General features: G+C 40.0%; 1 protein-coding gene across 9 annotated transcripts in view; it reads right to left on the reverse strand.

Annotated features, from left to right (window-relative positions):
- LOC122720579 (RNA-binding protein Musashi homolog Rbp6) overlaps window positions 1-16,737 on the reverse strand; it is a 772,925-nt gene that overhangs the window by 433,759 nt on the left and 322,429 nt on the right. For all 9 annotated transcript variants that reach the window (XM_043947364.1, XM_043947367.1, XM_043947362.1 and 6 more), the window contains one exon: window positions 9,758-9,839. In XM_043947364.1, the coding sequence (XP_043803299.1) occupies window positions 9,758-9,839 (82 nt within the window). The remainder of the gene's footprint in view (window positions 1-9,757; window positions 9,840-16,737) is intronic.

Genomic DNA, 16,737 nt, shown 5'->3' on the forward strand with positions numbered 1-16,737 from the left:
TTTTTTTTTTTTTTTTTTTTTTTTTTTTAGAAGACGAGGATTGTTCGAGTTCAAGGCGAAGGTGGGTCAGGATAATGGGATTTTGTGCGAGTAAAACGAACGAGTCTGTGATTGAAGTAATTGGGAGAAACTAACGGCCGATTTTAAAATTACTTTCCTGCTGACGGATGCCCGCCGCATCTCTCTCGATTGCGCGATTACTCCCACCGTTTCGCGGACGATCGTGGAGAAATCGTGACTCGTAATTTCCAATCAGCGTTCGAGTAAAAAACTAAATTTCTTTATCATTATGCTTCGATCTAGTTTCATTTATTTGGAAATTTTATTTTTATTCTTGTTTCGAGAGATTCTCAAATTTATAAAAGTTTAATCATTTCGATATATATTACCCAATGTATCTGTTAATATGTACGTAAGCAATCTATCATCCTTAATTCACATTATCGCGATAATTTTCGATAAATTCTTCGTTATATAGATTAAAATCATGTCCCTCGAAACAGTATTTTATTTTTGCGGTTGAAAATAGGCACAGGTTGGACGATTCCAATCCTCTCGAAATTTCCCCGAATTCGAAATTCCATCTCAACCATTTTCCATGCGAAAAATCTCTTTGTTCCCCCGCGAAAAGTGGCTCCATTCGATTCCTTCTAATTCGAGCGCCGAATAATCCATCCTATCCGCCTCCCTTTTGTCCCAATAAAATTCGCCTTTGAAAACTGTAATTCGCCACGTGCAACAATGCTCTCTCTCTCTCTCTCTTTCTCTCTGTCTCTCAAAGGACAATTTCATAGAATCCCATTTTCGAGTTCGCCTCGTTAACCGGAGACGGAACGAGCGATCTTTCGCGAGCATGTGTCTCTCGCCTATTCTCGTTGAAGAGAAATCGACGCAAGAGAAAATGATCGTCTATCTTCAATGCTCGTAGAGAACTTCCTGAACGACGAATTTCCAAGAACGATGTCAGGGGAGAACGTAATTTCCAACCGATTTCTGATAAAGCCGACTTTGCTAGGCATGCGACGTGGGGGAGGGAAGAAGCAAGAAATGAAAAGAAAAGAAGAAAAAAGAGAGAAGAGGAAAAAGATCCAAAGCAACGTAACACCATACACCACCGGTGAAATTGAGATTGGTTATCGAAGACTTGCAAGACTTTTGGCGGGTGATAGGCGGTGGCGTTTGGCAGTGGGCTCAAATCGGATACTTTGTTCGTTAGAGATACTTTTCGATCGGTGGTGGTTGAAGAACAGGGGCAGAGAGTGTTCGCCGTGTATTTGTCTTGATAAGTTGGAGGCGGGAAATGAGACTGTCGATAGTAGAATGCTTCGTTTCTTGCAGGGGTAGGTAGGTAGAATAGGGTCGAACCATCACGGTATGAAATGGGAGTCTCGATTCATTTGATGAACGATCATGCTCATGATATTCGAGAGGAATACCGTTCTGGCACGGAGGTTGACTTTTTCCCCCCACAATTCCACACAGAAATTGCTATTCCAGAGATTGTCCATCTTTTAAAAGAAATCGTAGAACGATCGTATATAAAAATCGTATATAATTCGATAATTCGAAATCAATCGAAATCAATCGGATATATCGCCGACTATGGCCAAGGTTTCGTTCCCAAACTTGTCCACTGCAACCGTGGAATCCGTGGAGAAGAACCGGATATTTTCCAGCATTTTCATCGTCGAAGATAAAATTCAACGTAAGCGTAACCCGTCGCATCGTTTCCACGGGGAGGGGGAACTCGTTTCCACGATTATGTCATCTTCCGACGACTTCTGAAACTTAACTGCCGTCGAATAGCTTAGGTATCGGGCATTTCGAGTTGGAAATTCCCATCCCCGCATAAATAGTGAAAAAGCGATGGCTTTTGCATCTCAAAGGTTGCTTCGATCTCTCTTTCGCGCGCGCACCACCCTCGAGTATCGATGACGGGAATAGATAACGCGTGAAATGGACCAGCAGCAGGAAGGGAGACACGTCTGCGAATTCCGCACGATGGAACTCGCACACGTACATCCCTCTCGTGGACAGGAGGAGGATATCGATTTTCGACCCGATCGGGGAAAGAGGGGGAGACAGTTTTCGCGAGGCTCCTTCTCGTATCATGGCAAGACCCGTTTGACCCGGCACACACGCCGTCCATAGATCAAGCGGAACCCTTAGGACGAGCCCAACCCCCGTCGTGCCACGGGCTAACCATTAATTTACAACCCGCAGAGTAACCCCATGGCTCGCCACCCCCTGCATACAAGATCCACGTCCCTTTGCGGCAGATATGAGCTACGACGTGGCGTTGAGGGATTCAACCACCCTTGTTCCCTGTCCTTGCCTCGTATCTGAACGTCTGAACGTTTCACTGGGACCCACCTGCCAGAGAAATTTCCCAGATCTCTCTCTCTCTCTCTCCCTCTTGAGAGGAAAGAAAATTTAAATCTATCGAGGACACGTCCTGGTTAATATCGCGTAACGCGGTGCAGACGGGAACACGGGTTGTCCGGAAGTAATTGGACCATTTCCAGGGATACGTTCTTGCGCTCGTTTAAGGGGTTGGTCATCTTGTTCCCGGGCGACGGCTCAACATTGTGGATATTATGCTTTAAAAGGGGAGGAGAGGAGATTCTTGGGTGATTCTTTTTTATACTATATATATTTTTTTTTTTTTGCGAAGATTTGCGAAAGATTTTAAGTGATTTTTAACTTGATTTCTGATATACTTGTGCAAAGGAATTAATTTCGAATATAAATTTCAATATTAACAAAACATTGTTTCTGTTATGTTCGTGGAAGGATATAACAATTTGCAAAGTGAAATAGGAGGAGTAACGAATAATTGAAGATAAATACTCTTATTAGATATCAAAACAAATCAAAGGATCTTCTCATTCATAAATTTACACATATTATACAATTACAGAATTCACCGATATCATCGGATATTAAATTATCAAGAGCCCCCAAACTCATTCGAATTATAATTAAATTCCCAATGTAATCCATTTTCGTCGATCTATAGATTAACTCTCGTTAATTTATACAATTGAAAACTACGTTTTTCAATTAAAAGATCAAACGAATTTGTCAAATCGAATGGTCGAAATCTCGTTCGTCGAACGCCACCGTGCTCGAACACGTTCGCGAATAAATCTCTTTCAGAAGCGGCAAAGAATGGAATTCCTAATTGCCATTGGACTCGGGGGGGTTATCTCGGCGAGCATTGAGGAATAGAATAGAGCGAAAGGGGGATCTGCACTTCGATTCCAGGGGCTTTATTTCCGCATAATAAGCGGGTGTGAATAGGCCCGGCTGTTGCTCCCGCTTTATAACTCGGTGCAAGTTGTCCCGTTTTGTTTCGTTTTGTTGTCCGGCTGCATCCTGCTCCACTGTTTACTTCGCTGCTCTCTCTCTCTCTCTCTCTCTCTCTCTCTCTCTCTCTCTCTCTCTCTCTCTCTGTCTGTCTTCGACTCTTGTTCACTTACTCGTTCTCACGGGAATGAAAGGAATGAATAATTAGAGAGAAAGAGAGAGAGAGAGAGATAGCGGAGGCGGACGGCAGAAAGTTTCTGGCCAATTAATTAAACGGAGAGGAGCAAGGGAGTGGAGAGTAACCGACGTTAGAGCAAACGGGACAGGATAATTTAAAGAGTAGCGCGACAATTTAACTGCGATTATCGCCGTACAATCCCTTTAACAACACGCCGTTATAGAAACGCGCCAATTAGCAGTGTAACTTGGCGTTAATGAATTTCGGATACGGTGAAAGGCAATGGAACAAGCAGAGATAAACGTCCCTGGGGGGATAATTCAAATGGCGGCCGCGATGTAGCCGCGGACGTGGCCCGTCGGCATTTCTAAGGAACCTACTACTACTAATGATCATCGTGCGATTTCGTGATCGTGAAGTGAAGTAGTGGTGGTAATTTCGACGAGCAGAGAATCTGCTACAGAAAACGGCCTAACCATCACTAATTTCTTAACCGCACGGTTACTGTAATCGTTCGGGATGGAAATTTAAATTTACGTGGTTGTCGTTATGTCGTTGTGATGGGCTGTTTGTTTTGGTTGATTGTGACAAGCTTCCCTTGTTATGAATAACGTCGGTTATCTCTTATTATAAATAATGACAAGTTATAAATAACATGCTAACGCGCATTTCCTTTATTATGAATAACGTACTGCCTACCACGTCGCTCTATAAATAACACATTACGTATTACAACGCGTATTCCCGTCGTAGACACTGAGCAGCCATTTAATTTACGCTTCATCGTGCTTATATATATTTAATCTTCGTATATTTATATCGTTTATAAAGAATCTGTGTAAGTATATTGAAGATTGCGTACAGATTGCTTTACGTTGAGAATCGAATCGATTATTTTCCATTGAACAGAAACGTTTCGTGAGTAAAAATTGTTTCTTTCTTTCTCAAGTGAGACGATTTTTGATAGTAATAAAATATTATTTTGCAGGAGAACGTGAAACTTTGAAATTTCAAGATTTTGCTCTTTTATATTTGAATTTGATATTTTTTCCATCAAATGTACGATCATCTAAATGCTTGAAATAAGAGTTACAAGAAAATTGGCGGACATAATGGTTCCACGATGACCTCAATTTCAAAATGTCAACGCCAACAAACACCAGTTTTCTTTTCCCGCGATTAAAAGAATCTGTACATGGCTAATTGTCAACGGGCGGACAGGACAGAATTCAAAGAGGAATCGTGCCCAATTCTGTCTGGAAGATGCACGTAAAAGCACGTTCTCCGTTCTTATCCGATTTAAAAAGCGACGAAGTCAGTTTAATCGGGACAAAAGAAGAAGAAGAAGAAGAACCGTGACACAGTTTCCACTGACTGGTCGTACGTAGAGCATCGTCTCTTGTCAAATCATCGTGAACGGCACACGTTTCTTATTCTGTCGTTTCAGTGTTAAAGTGATAGGATCCTTGATCCAACGATCAGAATCGCGCAATGGTTCGAACATTCCTCTCGATTGCACGTTTGTACCCTGCTTTGAGCCATCGTCAAAAGATGGGCCGTCTCCTTGTTCACACAGGAACAACGTAAATCATGAAAGCGTGCCACTTGGTGGAACGCATTACCCTAAGTACATCGTGACGAACGTAATGAATTATCAAGGCAACAACAGTGTCAAGCTGGAATCTGCGATATTTCGAGTGCTCGTGTATCGTCGTAATGGGCGAAATTCGTCGTGTAAATGGAGTGGACAGGCAAATATTCGCGTCTATTTAAGATGAAATTAACGAAAAGTTTAGAGATAGATGAAAGATAAAAGATCGTTTTCGAAACACGATCGACAAGTTTAATTTTAATTTTTTAGTTTTGCGTGAGAAGTGTGTGATTTTAACATTACTTATTTATTCTAGAAATTATGAATGTTCTAATGAATATAATGTTGAAACGTGGTAGCAACATTCAAGGATTATCATATTTAACTTCACAATTCGCATGATATACACTCCAAAGTAAGTGTAGCTTAATAATATACTTCATGACGATAATATTGTTTTAGTATGAAAGTAATACAGCATAAATTGCAGTGTAATGAAAGACTTGGTTACCATAAATACTATAAATATCGTAGGTAATAATATATTCTAACGTTTAAAATTTTAATTTATCGAAGTTAGGATAACTATATCCTTTCCATACATCTCACGGAATACAAGTTTCAGCATGAAAAATTTCATGATTGGTGATTAACGTTGATGAATGACCGAAAAGAGAAACTTGTTTTCTCGATCCTTCCCTGGAATAATTGATAATCGAGTTAATCGCTTCAAACATTAACGATATAATGGAATATCTTTCTCCAATCGGCTCGAAATAAAATCGTCGAATAGTATAAATCGTATAGATCGAATTTTTCGACGATCTATAATTTCCAATCGTTAATAAAATATGTTGCAACGCAATTTTTGAAACGCAATCGCGACAAAATAGCGGGAATCCACTTTCGAAAAGCACTTTGCACTTGAAATTCGACCGCCCGCCCACCCTCGCCACGGAGCCACCTGTGCTAGACACACCCTCTTCGTCGATCCTCTCTCACCCTTCTTTTCGACCCCTCGTCGACGTCGTGGTCGTTGTCGTCCCCTCGTTTCCTCCACTTAAAAACCGGTAATTACTCTGATGCCGGCATTTAACCGTTCGTAACCGGCGCGCGTGGATTTTCCGTTTCCCACACTCCACCTCTCTTCATCCCTCTTCCTCCTCCTCCTCGCGCCGTAACTGTTGCTCGATTTCGCCTCCAGGTGAAAATACCTGTTTTTGTGTTACGGCCCCGACGAGCGAAACGTCTAGACGAGCTCGCAAGGTTACCGAGTCACGGCGCAACAATTTCACTTGGAAACTTAACCAGAACTTTGGACAATTTGCATCAGCTGTTAAGATACAATTAGAGGGAAACTGTGCAAATTGTAACGGAATCTGAATTAACGGAAAGCAACTATCTCTGGTAAGGGTTCAAAGAATGAACGGGTTCGCTCGTCTTCTTTGTCCCCTTTATACAAGGAAAAGATAATTTTCTCTTAGAGATCGCATATTTCGATATTGCACTCGAAGTGAGTTTGTTAAAGATTAAGATACCTGTAAGATAAGTTATATCATCGAGGAAAGTTCCTTCGAATTTGAGAAAGAAAAGAGAAAAAAAATTGCGAAAAACTCGAAAATTCGTTGCAATTGTATCGAAGAATAATAAACGTTGAAACGTGAGCGAAAAATAGGAGGTGGAATAAAGATATTGGTCAGGTGAAATTGAATAATAACTCGAAATATGTGTATCGTTTTGCCAACCGTGTCACGCGAGACTAATGAATACGCTAATGGGGTAATAAACGGCAGAAAATCATTCTGATTCTGGAAGTTTGTAATCCAGAAAGAGGATTGGTTGAACGAAATCGAATTTCGAAGGAATAAAAGAATCATAAAGTTTCATAAATATATCCATTATTTCTCCACAAAACTTTAAGAACTTCGATGGAACAAAAACGCTTCAATCTTTTCCTCTTTTTTATTTTCTTCCTCAATTTTCAAAAAATTGTACACATCTCGAAAGCAGAGGAGTTTGATTAATTAATACCAGAAAGAGAATAGAATAGAAATATTGTTCGATTTAAATTTTTCAATGAAAAATATCCACTTTCAATTTTCAACTTTTCCAAACTCTTCTCGAAATCTCTTTACGCACGACGAGATGAAACGCGCCAGAGAATCTCGAGTGTTCGAGTGTTCCAAAGTGTATAAGGAGGGAGGGCGAGAAATATATATTCAACAGAAGAGGTTCATTTATTTATAGACATGCCAATCTTCGTGCTGTCAGTTACTCTCGCCTTTCCGTATTTACCGGTGTTCCCGATACGAAGAAGAGGAACAAGGCAGAAATTCCCCCAGTGGCAGAGGCCACACACGGCAATGACGTCATCAATATCTAGGAGAGAACGCCGAGGATTATTTCGGTTTTCTCGCGTCGAGGGGGAAGGGGGGAGGGACCAGAGGCAAAACTTATTAAAACCATCGATAAATTCCCGTTTCCCTCCCCTTTTCGTACGAGCTATTAAACTCTTCTCTCGATTCGATTGTGGCTTCGAGCGCCAATAGCGGATACGCCCGAAAATGCTTCGTAAATCGTTCGTCTCGTCGACGATCAAACAGATTTACGTTTTCCGCTCGATTCCGCTCGAACGTTATTATTCGACAGATGTATAGCGAGATGACGGCGTTGAAAGGAGCACGTGAGCATTTGCCACCATCAATACGTATGTAAAATGCCTATGGAAATATCTCGAATTAGAATAAGAGGCTTGGCGGATGTTTCCTGATGTTTGAAATACGCGTATATCCCATGTTTCGATCCGTTTGTAATTTCTTTTTGTCGACTTGCGCTTACACGAATAGATGTAAAGAAGAAGGGAATAGATAGTGCGCAACTCGTTCAATCAAAAAAGGAAAATTCGTAAATTGCAGAAAATTCTATAACAAAATTATCACGAAACGTTCGCAATACAATCATCATCCGTGTAATTAAAATTATGCCAAATATCACTTTATTATTTAGAATATTATTATTAGAATTATTACTATTAGAATTATTATTATTATTATTAGAATTATTAGAGATATTATATATATATATATATACATGGAATTAAGGATTTTCAGGTATCCGGTATCAAAATCTTCGAGTGCACAGCTCTATTTCGGCAACTCCGATGCGCGGCATTAATAATGACACGTAACGTTTATAGGTACACAGCACGCGCCACGTATTCGAAGATGGTAGGCCGAGATGCGGTGGCCAAGAATAGACTTATCAGCCAGATAAATGTGACAACGAACGAGCGAGAGCTAGCTTTACCTGGGAGCGATCCCATGCGCCCATTATTTCCTTTCCCTATCTACCGCAGATGCATCGCACTTATCAACTCGCCGCTCGCTGCACCACATACCCGCCTCGCATCTGCGCGCACGCGGATTTCGTGCACGTTATCCCCTTCCCTCGTATCTATCGCGGGACATTATCAGAAACGATCGGTCCGCGGCGAAAATAGGTTATCGGCGCGCCTCGAAATTCGATTGCCAATTCCTAAGAGATATTTTTTCATAACGTCCGATAACTGGTTTTTATCGATCGGAAACGCCATCCCTCCCCTCCCAATTTTCGCCCCGTGTTTTCTCATCGATCGTATTAATTATTGAGAATTATTGCAAGTCGGATCTAATTTTGCGAATTTTTCATTCGATCGATCAATTTTTAATCAATCAAAAAACGATTCGTAATTGGAAAATGCATAATGATTCGTAATTGCAATTACGTAATTAGTATGTACAATAACGAGAAATTTATGTTAATAACTAGTTGAGTTAAGTTTTATTCCAATGTATTAGAAAATATCAAGAGAATCAGCTCTAATTATCGATCTTTTCTACCGTTATCGAAGTCATCGACGCCTATTTTCCCCATTTCTAACAAGTTTAACCGAGTTAGTCGGAACTATGCGTCCAGCTATGCATTACCGCCGTTCTTCCCAAGGATCAAAATATCCCCGCAAATTAATCATCGCTGACCACCGCTCGTACATCAACAAGTAATCGCGACACCCACTTTTCGATCATCCTCCAACCGATCATTATACCCACTATTGCAAATTCATAAAAGCATAAACGTGATTGGCACTTCTCCCCTGTTCTATCGTAATTGTTATCGCGGCTAACGATATCCCAACGACTCTGCCCACCCCTCCCTCCCCATCGTTCAATAATTGTTCCAACGAATACCGATATTACACACTACTGTACTAATATTATATATTCGTGGCCTGTTTTAATCCGATTTATTAGCATAATGCGCAGAAGAATAGAGCTCGGGGTTTGCATGTTCGCGATCATCGAAAGGAAATGCGATCACGCGAACGCAGAATTCCCCTGCTAATAAGAGGTCTAGTCTAAATCCGCGAACGTCAAACGCCCCCATAACTCGGGGAGGAAACGATGCTCTATAAAAGCAATGCGGGTAAGATGGGGGATCGCGAATATTCTCGCGTCGCTGTTTCAAAAAGGCATCTTGAACCGCTATCGCGGTGCATAAAGACAGCGAGATAAAAGGAGGATCCTGTGAATGATCGATTTCAAATTTCGACGCGTCGTGTAAATTTCGCGTGGTGGAAATTTATGTTGTTTATCCTGTTAATGGGAGATGTTAACGCGTTTCGTTAAGGTTTACTCGCTTACCTTGATCGTCGCGTGGTGGGATCTTTCATGACCATGACTTCTGTGATGTCCCCATACTTGGTGAAGTACTCCCTTAAGCTCTCTGTAATCATAAAAGAATGATGTTTTAATTTTCAGAAGTCTTTTTTTTTGTAATAAAAGTTTTGCTCGTAGTTTTAATTAATCTAATTTGTTAGGAATGATTAAATAGAATATTGGGTGTTAATATATTCGTGGAACGTCTTTTCTTCTAGAAATTTTGTTTATGACTTAACAAACAGGTTTTAATTATAATAAGCGAAATTATTTGCGTTTTGTGTTTGCTTTTAGAATCGATCGAAATAATGTTCCATGAATATATTGACACATTCTATATAATAGATTCGTTTGTTAACTTTTTCCTCATCATCCTATTAACGAATATAATTAGATAAAGTATTCTTGATAAATTTCGTCGAAGGACGAAATATATTGATTTAATTATTAATTCTTTACATCATTCTCCGAACTTTCATCCTTAAATTAAATCAACATAAAAGTATTTAATTTCCGGCTTAACTTCAGAGTTAACAAATATTAAGATTCGTTAAATATTAAGATTTTTCACGTTCACTATAAAAAAAAATAATTTTCCTACAAACGATTGGAAGGAAGATAAGGACAAATTTCTCGAACGGTTGGTAGGTTGCATATATGATTTATTAGACGGCGTTATCTTGGGGAAAGGGAGGGTCCATTTTCGGAACAGTGGCGCCCCCTGGGTCGAGTCACCAATTACGTAGAACATAATGAAACTACTACCAGACCATTCCGTGAATCATATGATACGAGGAGAATTTACGAGTGGCCGTTTCCTGTCGGTTATCGGCAACACCACGCTCGTTACTTTCAACCCAAAGAATAATTTTAGCAAATCAGTCGCTACGCCGGCTTTTCGTTGAGCCATCGCGCTGCGAATACCCGAGGAACTGAATTTCAACGGTGAATAATCGGGGCTACCTTATCTGCTACCGTTTCTCCCCTCGTTTCGAATCGTACCCCGCCTCGATGTGGGAGTAGAACCTTTTGTGAATCGAACTAGAAACAACGAGGCACGCGAACGGGAACGTTGTACGCCACGGAATGGACAAGTGAATCCTTTGATATCGGATACTACGTGAATCTCTTAACGAAGGAGAGCTCGAACATCATTGCGGTCGAAGGTGGAATTTTAAACGTGAATTCGTGTATTCGTTCGTTCTACGTAGTGGAAAATTTTAACTTTAACCTATATATTAGGTGATGCGAGGATTCTGATCAAATCTCCCCAATCGAAAATGAAGAATTTTAATTTGGTAAAGATTTGCAAATGAATCTTGTTCGAGGAAGTAATATTTAAACGAAATTTTGATAAAGTATAATTATTTTGACGTATTATTATTATTATTATTATATTTATTACATACATTTATTCGACTTAAGCGTATTTCAAAATGATTAATTTTTTATTTGATTATTATTCGTGTGGACGTATTGATTAGTAAAAGCACTCGTAATTCTAATTATCAATACCGTGAAACAATGAGTAGGGTGGTAGGGCGGAGGTTTGTTAACGCTAATTAGAATTATTACATAACAATGTAAGTCGACAGTATCGAGCGTAATCCACGTCATTTGTGAACAAGCTGCGTGCGTCCACAAGAGAGCTTTAGCTTAGCTTAACACCGTAGAAAATTAATTGTGCACACTTGACAAGTTAAGCCGCAACGTGTAATTAAGAAATATCTGATACCAAACTTTTGTAAAATGAACGGGGAAACGGCTCGAAAATTTATCGACTACCGACATAAGGATTCGCTAAGTAGCATAAAAATTGATTAAGCACCCAAAGCTGATAATCGAAGAGAAACGACAAAGAAGAACGACAAATCGTTCTCTGTCTTGCATAATAAATTACGCGCGAACCTTCGTTCAATAAAATTTAATCGAAACTTTCTCTTTTTAAGAAATAAAATAATGACAAGTACAAAATTAATCCTCGTTATATTCAAGAATTCTAGAATTGTTTAAAATCGTGCTTTTCGAATGCTTCCAATTCTCTCTCCTCGAATTTCTCCCTTCCAAAAAAAATAGATTTCAATGTTGAAAATGTGTCTTGATAATTTAACTTTTAAAGAAATTCAAAATTCCAATCATACAACTTTCATACAATCCCCTTAAAACTCGTTGTTACACTCTACTATGAAACGTGTCATGTTCATCCGACGACCGATCAAAATTTTTGCCGCATTAAATTCTAATAAAAACCACAACACAAAACCGCCATCGTTCGCGCGTATTGGATGGACGATGCGGATTGGCCTCGATTGAAATCAAATAAAGGCCAATAATTTATAACAGAATTTAATCAATCCGCGTGTTACCAGTGTTTTCGAACGGTGAGAATCCGCGAATCTATCCCTAGAGTGACGCTAGGGCACTCTCTTGACCTCGTTCGCGCGTATATATCAAAAGGGTGAACTCTGGCCGTAGGCCAACATGGACACGCTCCAAATATATCTTACACCCTATCTAATTATACGCTATTTTATCCAGATCGCTGTGAAGAGCTCGTAATGCTCGGCAGTTACTTGCCTATTCGGTCGCGAACGGTGTTCGGCTTCGATAAATTGCCGATCGGCCATCACGATAGAAGCGGCCAAGAAGCATTATCTTGCATACGTTTCACTTATCTTCCTTAGCCTCTTCGTTTATCTCACGGGTGTTTAACCGTGAATCTCTGAAAGAAATAAAATCGAAATCTCGTCCTCGAAACACGAAAGCTCCTCGAACGGAGCTTTATCTCTTCCTTCCCTTTTATTCGTTCATTTTTTTATTTATTTATCTTTCGGATAGAGTGGAACACTTTTGGAATACAATTAAGATCTAATGAGACCTCCTATTAAGGTAATGTTTTCGGAGGTGTATATCTTGGAAAAGTATTAAATTTCTCGCTCGCTTTTCAGAAACCACTCGAGCCAACCTGTAATGAATTATCGCGGTGTCTTATTAAATTTGATTGTTACATTGAAGAAGAGAGGGAGAGGAAAGGGTGGCGAGTTCGAGACACAGAAGAAACAAAACGGAAAGGAAGCGAGAAAAAGAGAGAGAGAGAGAGAGAGAAAGAGATGAGAGAAAGTGTGAGAGAAGGGGGAGGAAAGTAGAGCGCTTATTGTTTATTCAGTAGATGGCGTTAATCAATGAATTATTGGTGTTCGTAGGTCATTAGCCGGTGAATACCACCTGTTTGGTAACGAGCTGTTCGCATAAATTACATCAACCTGCGGAATTAATTACTGATACTTAATTAGTATTCTCGGAAAATTAAGGCGGGCCCTTCTTTACCAGCGACTAACGGCGGGTAATTTGAACTGTTATTTGTGCGCCACTAATGACGACGTAGAATATCTGGAAACTTTAGCAACGCTTAATCATTTTTTTATGAGTTGGCATGAATATCGAAAGTGTAATAAGTACAAGAAGAAAAAGGAAGTAATATTTCACTAGATAGATATTTCACTTTTCTCGATCTATTTCTATCTACTTTTTTTTTCTTTTTTTTTTTGTATAATAGGAAAATTATTCTTCAATATATTCAAGATTTTTTTATTCCTCTGTCAAAGGTTTTGAAACGATTTCCTTCTCGTTTGAAATATTTGGTTCGTTGAGTTGCGATGCAATTCAACGTAATGTAATAATATTTTAAACTCGAGCGTTTAAAATATTTCATTCCTATGGATTTTCTAATTTATCCCCTTCCGCTGTTTTTGTGTTTAACACATTCTAACCCGTTCATCTCTATCCGTTCCTCGAAACTATGGAAATCGTCGTTAAATCTAAGAGGCCATAGAGCATTCGGTGATGCCACTTTAATTTGTCTCGGTGCGGATTGATGGAAGCAATTACGTCGTTCACGAGGAGACACTTTTAAAACGGTTCTGTGACTTTACGAAAATTTATCGGCATCATTTTCTTAATTGTTGTCCTCAGAAGAAGTTATTTTTCACGCGAGGATTCCCCAACGATGCACTCCTTCTTGGCCTGATCCTATTCCACGCCAATGAATCTGGTGAAAGTGTCATTACGATTTGTTTCCTGTCACGGGTTTCCATTTTTTCAGTGAAATGTAATAATCTCGTCGCACATAGTTATCTATGTTAATCGCATAAATGGGAAAAATTATTCGTTTTAATATTTTCAATCCCCGTTTCGAATTTTAATAAGGTGGCGGTCAATTACGTGGTAATTTGACTTTTTCTTTTTTTTTTTTCTTTCTTGAATTATAAACGGGTTAATTAATCGCATGCCATAACGCAAATTATATCAATCGTCGTGCATTTAGTGCTACGAAACGCGCATTCGAAATGAATTTCAATAACACTTATTAGCAATAAATCACGCATGACAAATGAATTATTGCTTTGTGTCGCGTAATACTATAATCCCTTATACGAAATCGCTCAAACTCGAAATCTATTTAACGTCAATGGCAATTAACAATTTCGAAAATACGACGAAATTTCTAACGCGCTAATCTAGATATTTCGAACATTATTTTCATTTCGATTGAAATTTTAAAAAAGAAACAAATTTCGAAATGAAAAATAATAAATAATTTAAAAATATTTTATCAAACATAAACAACGCGAAAATCATTTAAATCTTCGCCTCTTTAATCTGCGCAGCTTTCATTACAAATCTCGACAGTCAAAACAAATATCAACCTATCTTCACTAAACAAACAGACAAAACCCAAAAGCATTCTATTCTCCACGCGCAACAGAGACAGGTGTGCATCGTTTCTGTTTAACATTCAAGTATAATGTATGCATATCAGTCAACGCATTATCTCGTTCCCCTCAACATCTCCCTCAAAATTATGTACGCTTTCTCCAATAAATTTCATTCCCTAATACCTGCCAAAGTGATATCTTACGAATCGTTCGAGATCGATTCTCCTTCTCTCTCCCTTGGACACATCTTCGAAATTCCTCGCTCTTAAAGACGCGATCGGCTCCGTATCACGTCCAATTAACCTTTCGAATAAAATCCTTTAACCGTCTCTCCGATCTCTGAACATTTGGCTATCGAATGATCCCGCCTCCTTTCACCGATGGTCGATCCACTCGACCCGGCCGTCGGAAGATTAAAGGGGTCCACAAGTGTTCCCGACAAGCGACACGCCATCTAGCGATTGCGCTTCCCTCGCGGTTGACACTTCCTCGCGCGTGATTCGACTCGGATACACGTTAATTCGGTGTGCATTAGCGTCTGACTAATATAAATTGTCGGTGATTAACTCACTATATTGGACGCGCTTGTGTCGACAACGATAGTAAAATAAGTTGAAACGCTTTATGATCCAGATATCTGGTAAGTTTAGTAAAGTTATTATTGACAAATCCAATAGTACGAAACAGTTCTCCTTCCTTCCCTTTCTGTTTATTCATTTTCTCGGATTATGCTTAATAAGTTCCATCTTGGTTTAGAATATTTTTGAATATTGCAACAAGAATCAGAATTTATTTTAACATGAAACAACTTCGTGTTGATCGTCGAATCGAAGATTCTAATAGCTGATTCAAAAAAAAAAAAAAAGAATAAAATAGTTTGGAAATAATTATCCTTCGTCACGAATAAATTTCCCAAGTTTCAACCGAACTGAAATTTCCGTGTAACGGGAGTTCGATTCCACATCAACCGCACACGTCGCCCCGAAACGATCGCGTGCCGGCCTCCCATTTCTCTCGTCACCCAACCACTTTTTCTCTCCTCCCGCTACGATACAGAACAAATTACTTTGGCCGGAAAGTGCCTTTTCCGATCCTTGATTTTCGGCGTGTTCACGGCCCGTATAAAATTATTTAAGCTCCTTCCGTGAGCTCCTTCGCGGGCAAAGGTTGCGCGCCGCGGTTGAAATATTCAGATCCGGTGAAACTGCCGGTGTCTCTCTCTCTCTCTTTCTCTCTCTGTCCTGTGTGGCCGCGATTCAACGTCTCGAGAAATCCCGCGGGAACTCGATCCGTCCCCTCGAATAGATTTCCCTCTCCTCCCATCCATCCCTCCTCCAGGTTGGCGCAGCAGCGACTTTGTTCGCAATCGTTCCCTTATTAAAAAAGCGGGCGCTGCAATTCGGCGAACGACGGCCCCAGGACTTAAGGAAATTACGCGGCGCGGATTTGGATAAGGATAAGTTTAATATTTCACCGGCCGGGGACCTCGCCGTGAGCCGTGCCGCCTCTGGAAGACGTAAGGCCTTCATTTTGAGAGTGCCTCGCTCTGAAATGTGCCAGTGGCGAGTTTTATTTGGATTGCTCTGCCGAGACGAGACGGGACGGGACGAGAGAGAAGTGGTTTGAAAGGTAGGAAGAAGGAATTTTGCGCCGGGAAATATTTCAGACACGGCTCCGTTGGAAAGAGCGGAGATGGATATTTGAAATAATTGATCGAGCGTGCAACGAGCGGCTGAGGATAGAGAAGATTTTGAGCAATCGAAATCGCTGATATCATTTTAAATAAATGCATTTGCGTTCGGTTCGCGACGAGACTTGGATTTTTCACAACACGTAGCGAAAAAGAGATCGAAATTTTTCATCGTCGAAAACTTGGTGAGAGGAAACCACGCCGAGTTATTTTTTTGTTTTATCCCGATAATTCAATCCGTTGCGAAGGCTTATATAAGGCTTCAAAGTGTGCGTAATGCTTAATGTAATGCACAAGTGAGAATGAATGGATTCCGCGGCCTGGTGACCTACATATTTTTCAGATGGAGAGGAGTATCACGTTTTCTTCCCCAGGAATCGTGTCTGTCACTTGTCTGGAATTTGGGATAGGTCAGTGTAACGAGCGAAAGGGATAAAAGAGGGATAAAGAGGGATAAAGAGAAAGATAATAAATGAATAAAAATTACTCTCTTCTTTACGCGATGATATCTCGAGAACCGGAAGTCGTATCGAGATAAATGAAAAGGGCATTTGAAAGGG

Source organism: Apis laboriosa, unplaced genomic scaffold (genome assembly GCF_014066325.1).
Source record: "Apis laboriosa isolate Shangri-la unplaced genomic scaffold, ASM1406632v1 scaffold12_cov154, whole genome shotgun sequence".
NCBI classification, from domain to species: Eukaryota; Metazoa; Arthropoda; class Insecta; order Hymenoptera; family Apidae; genus Apis; species Apis laboriosa.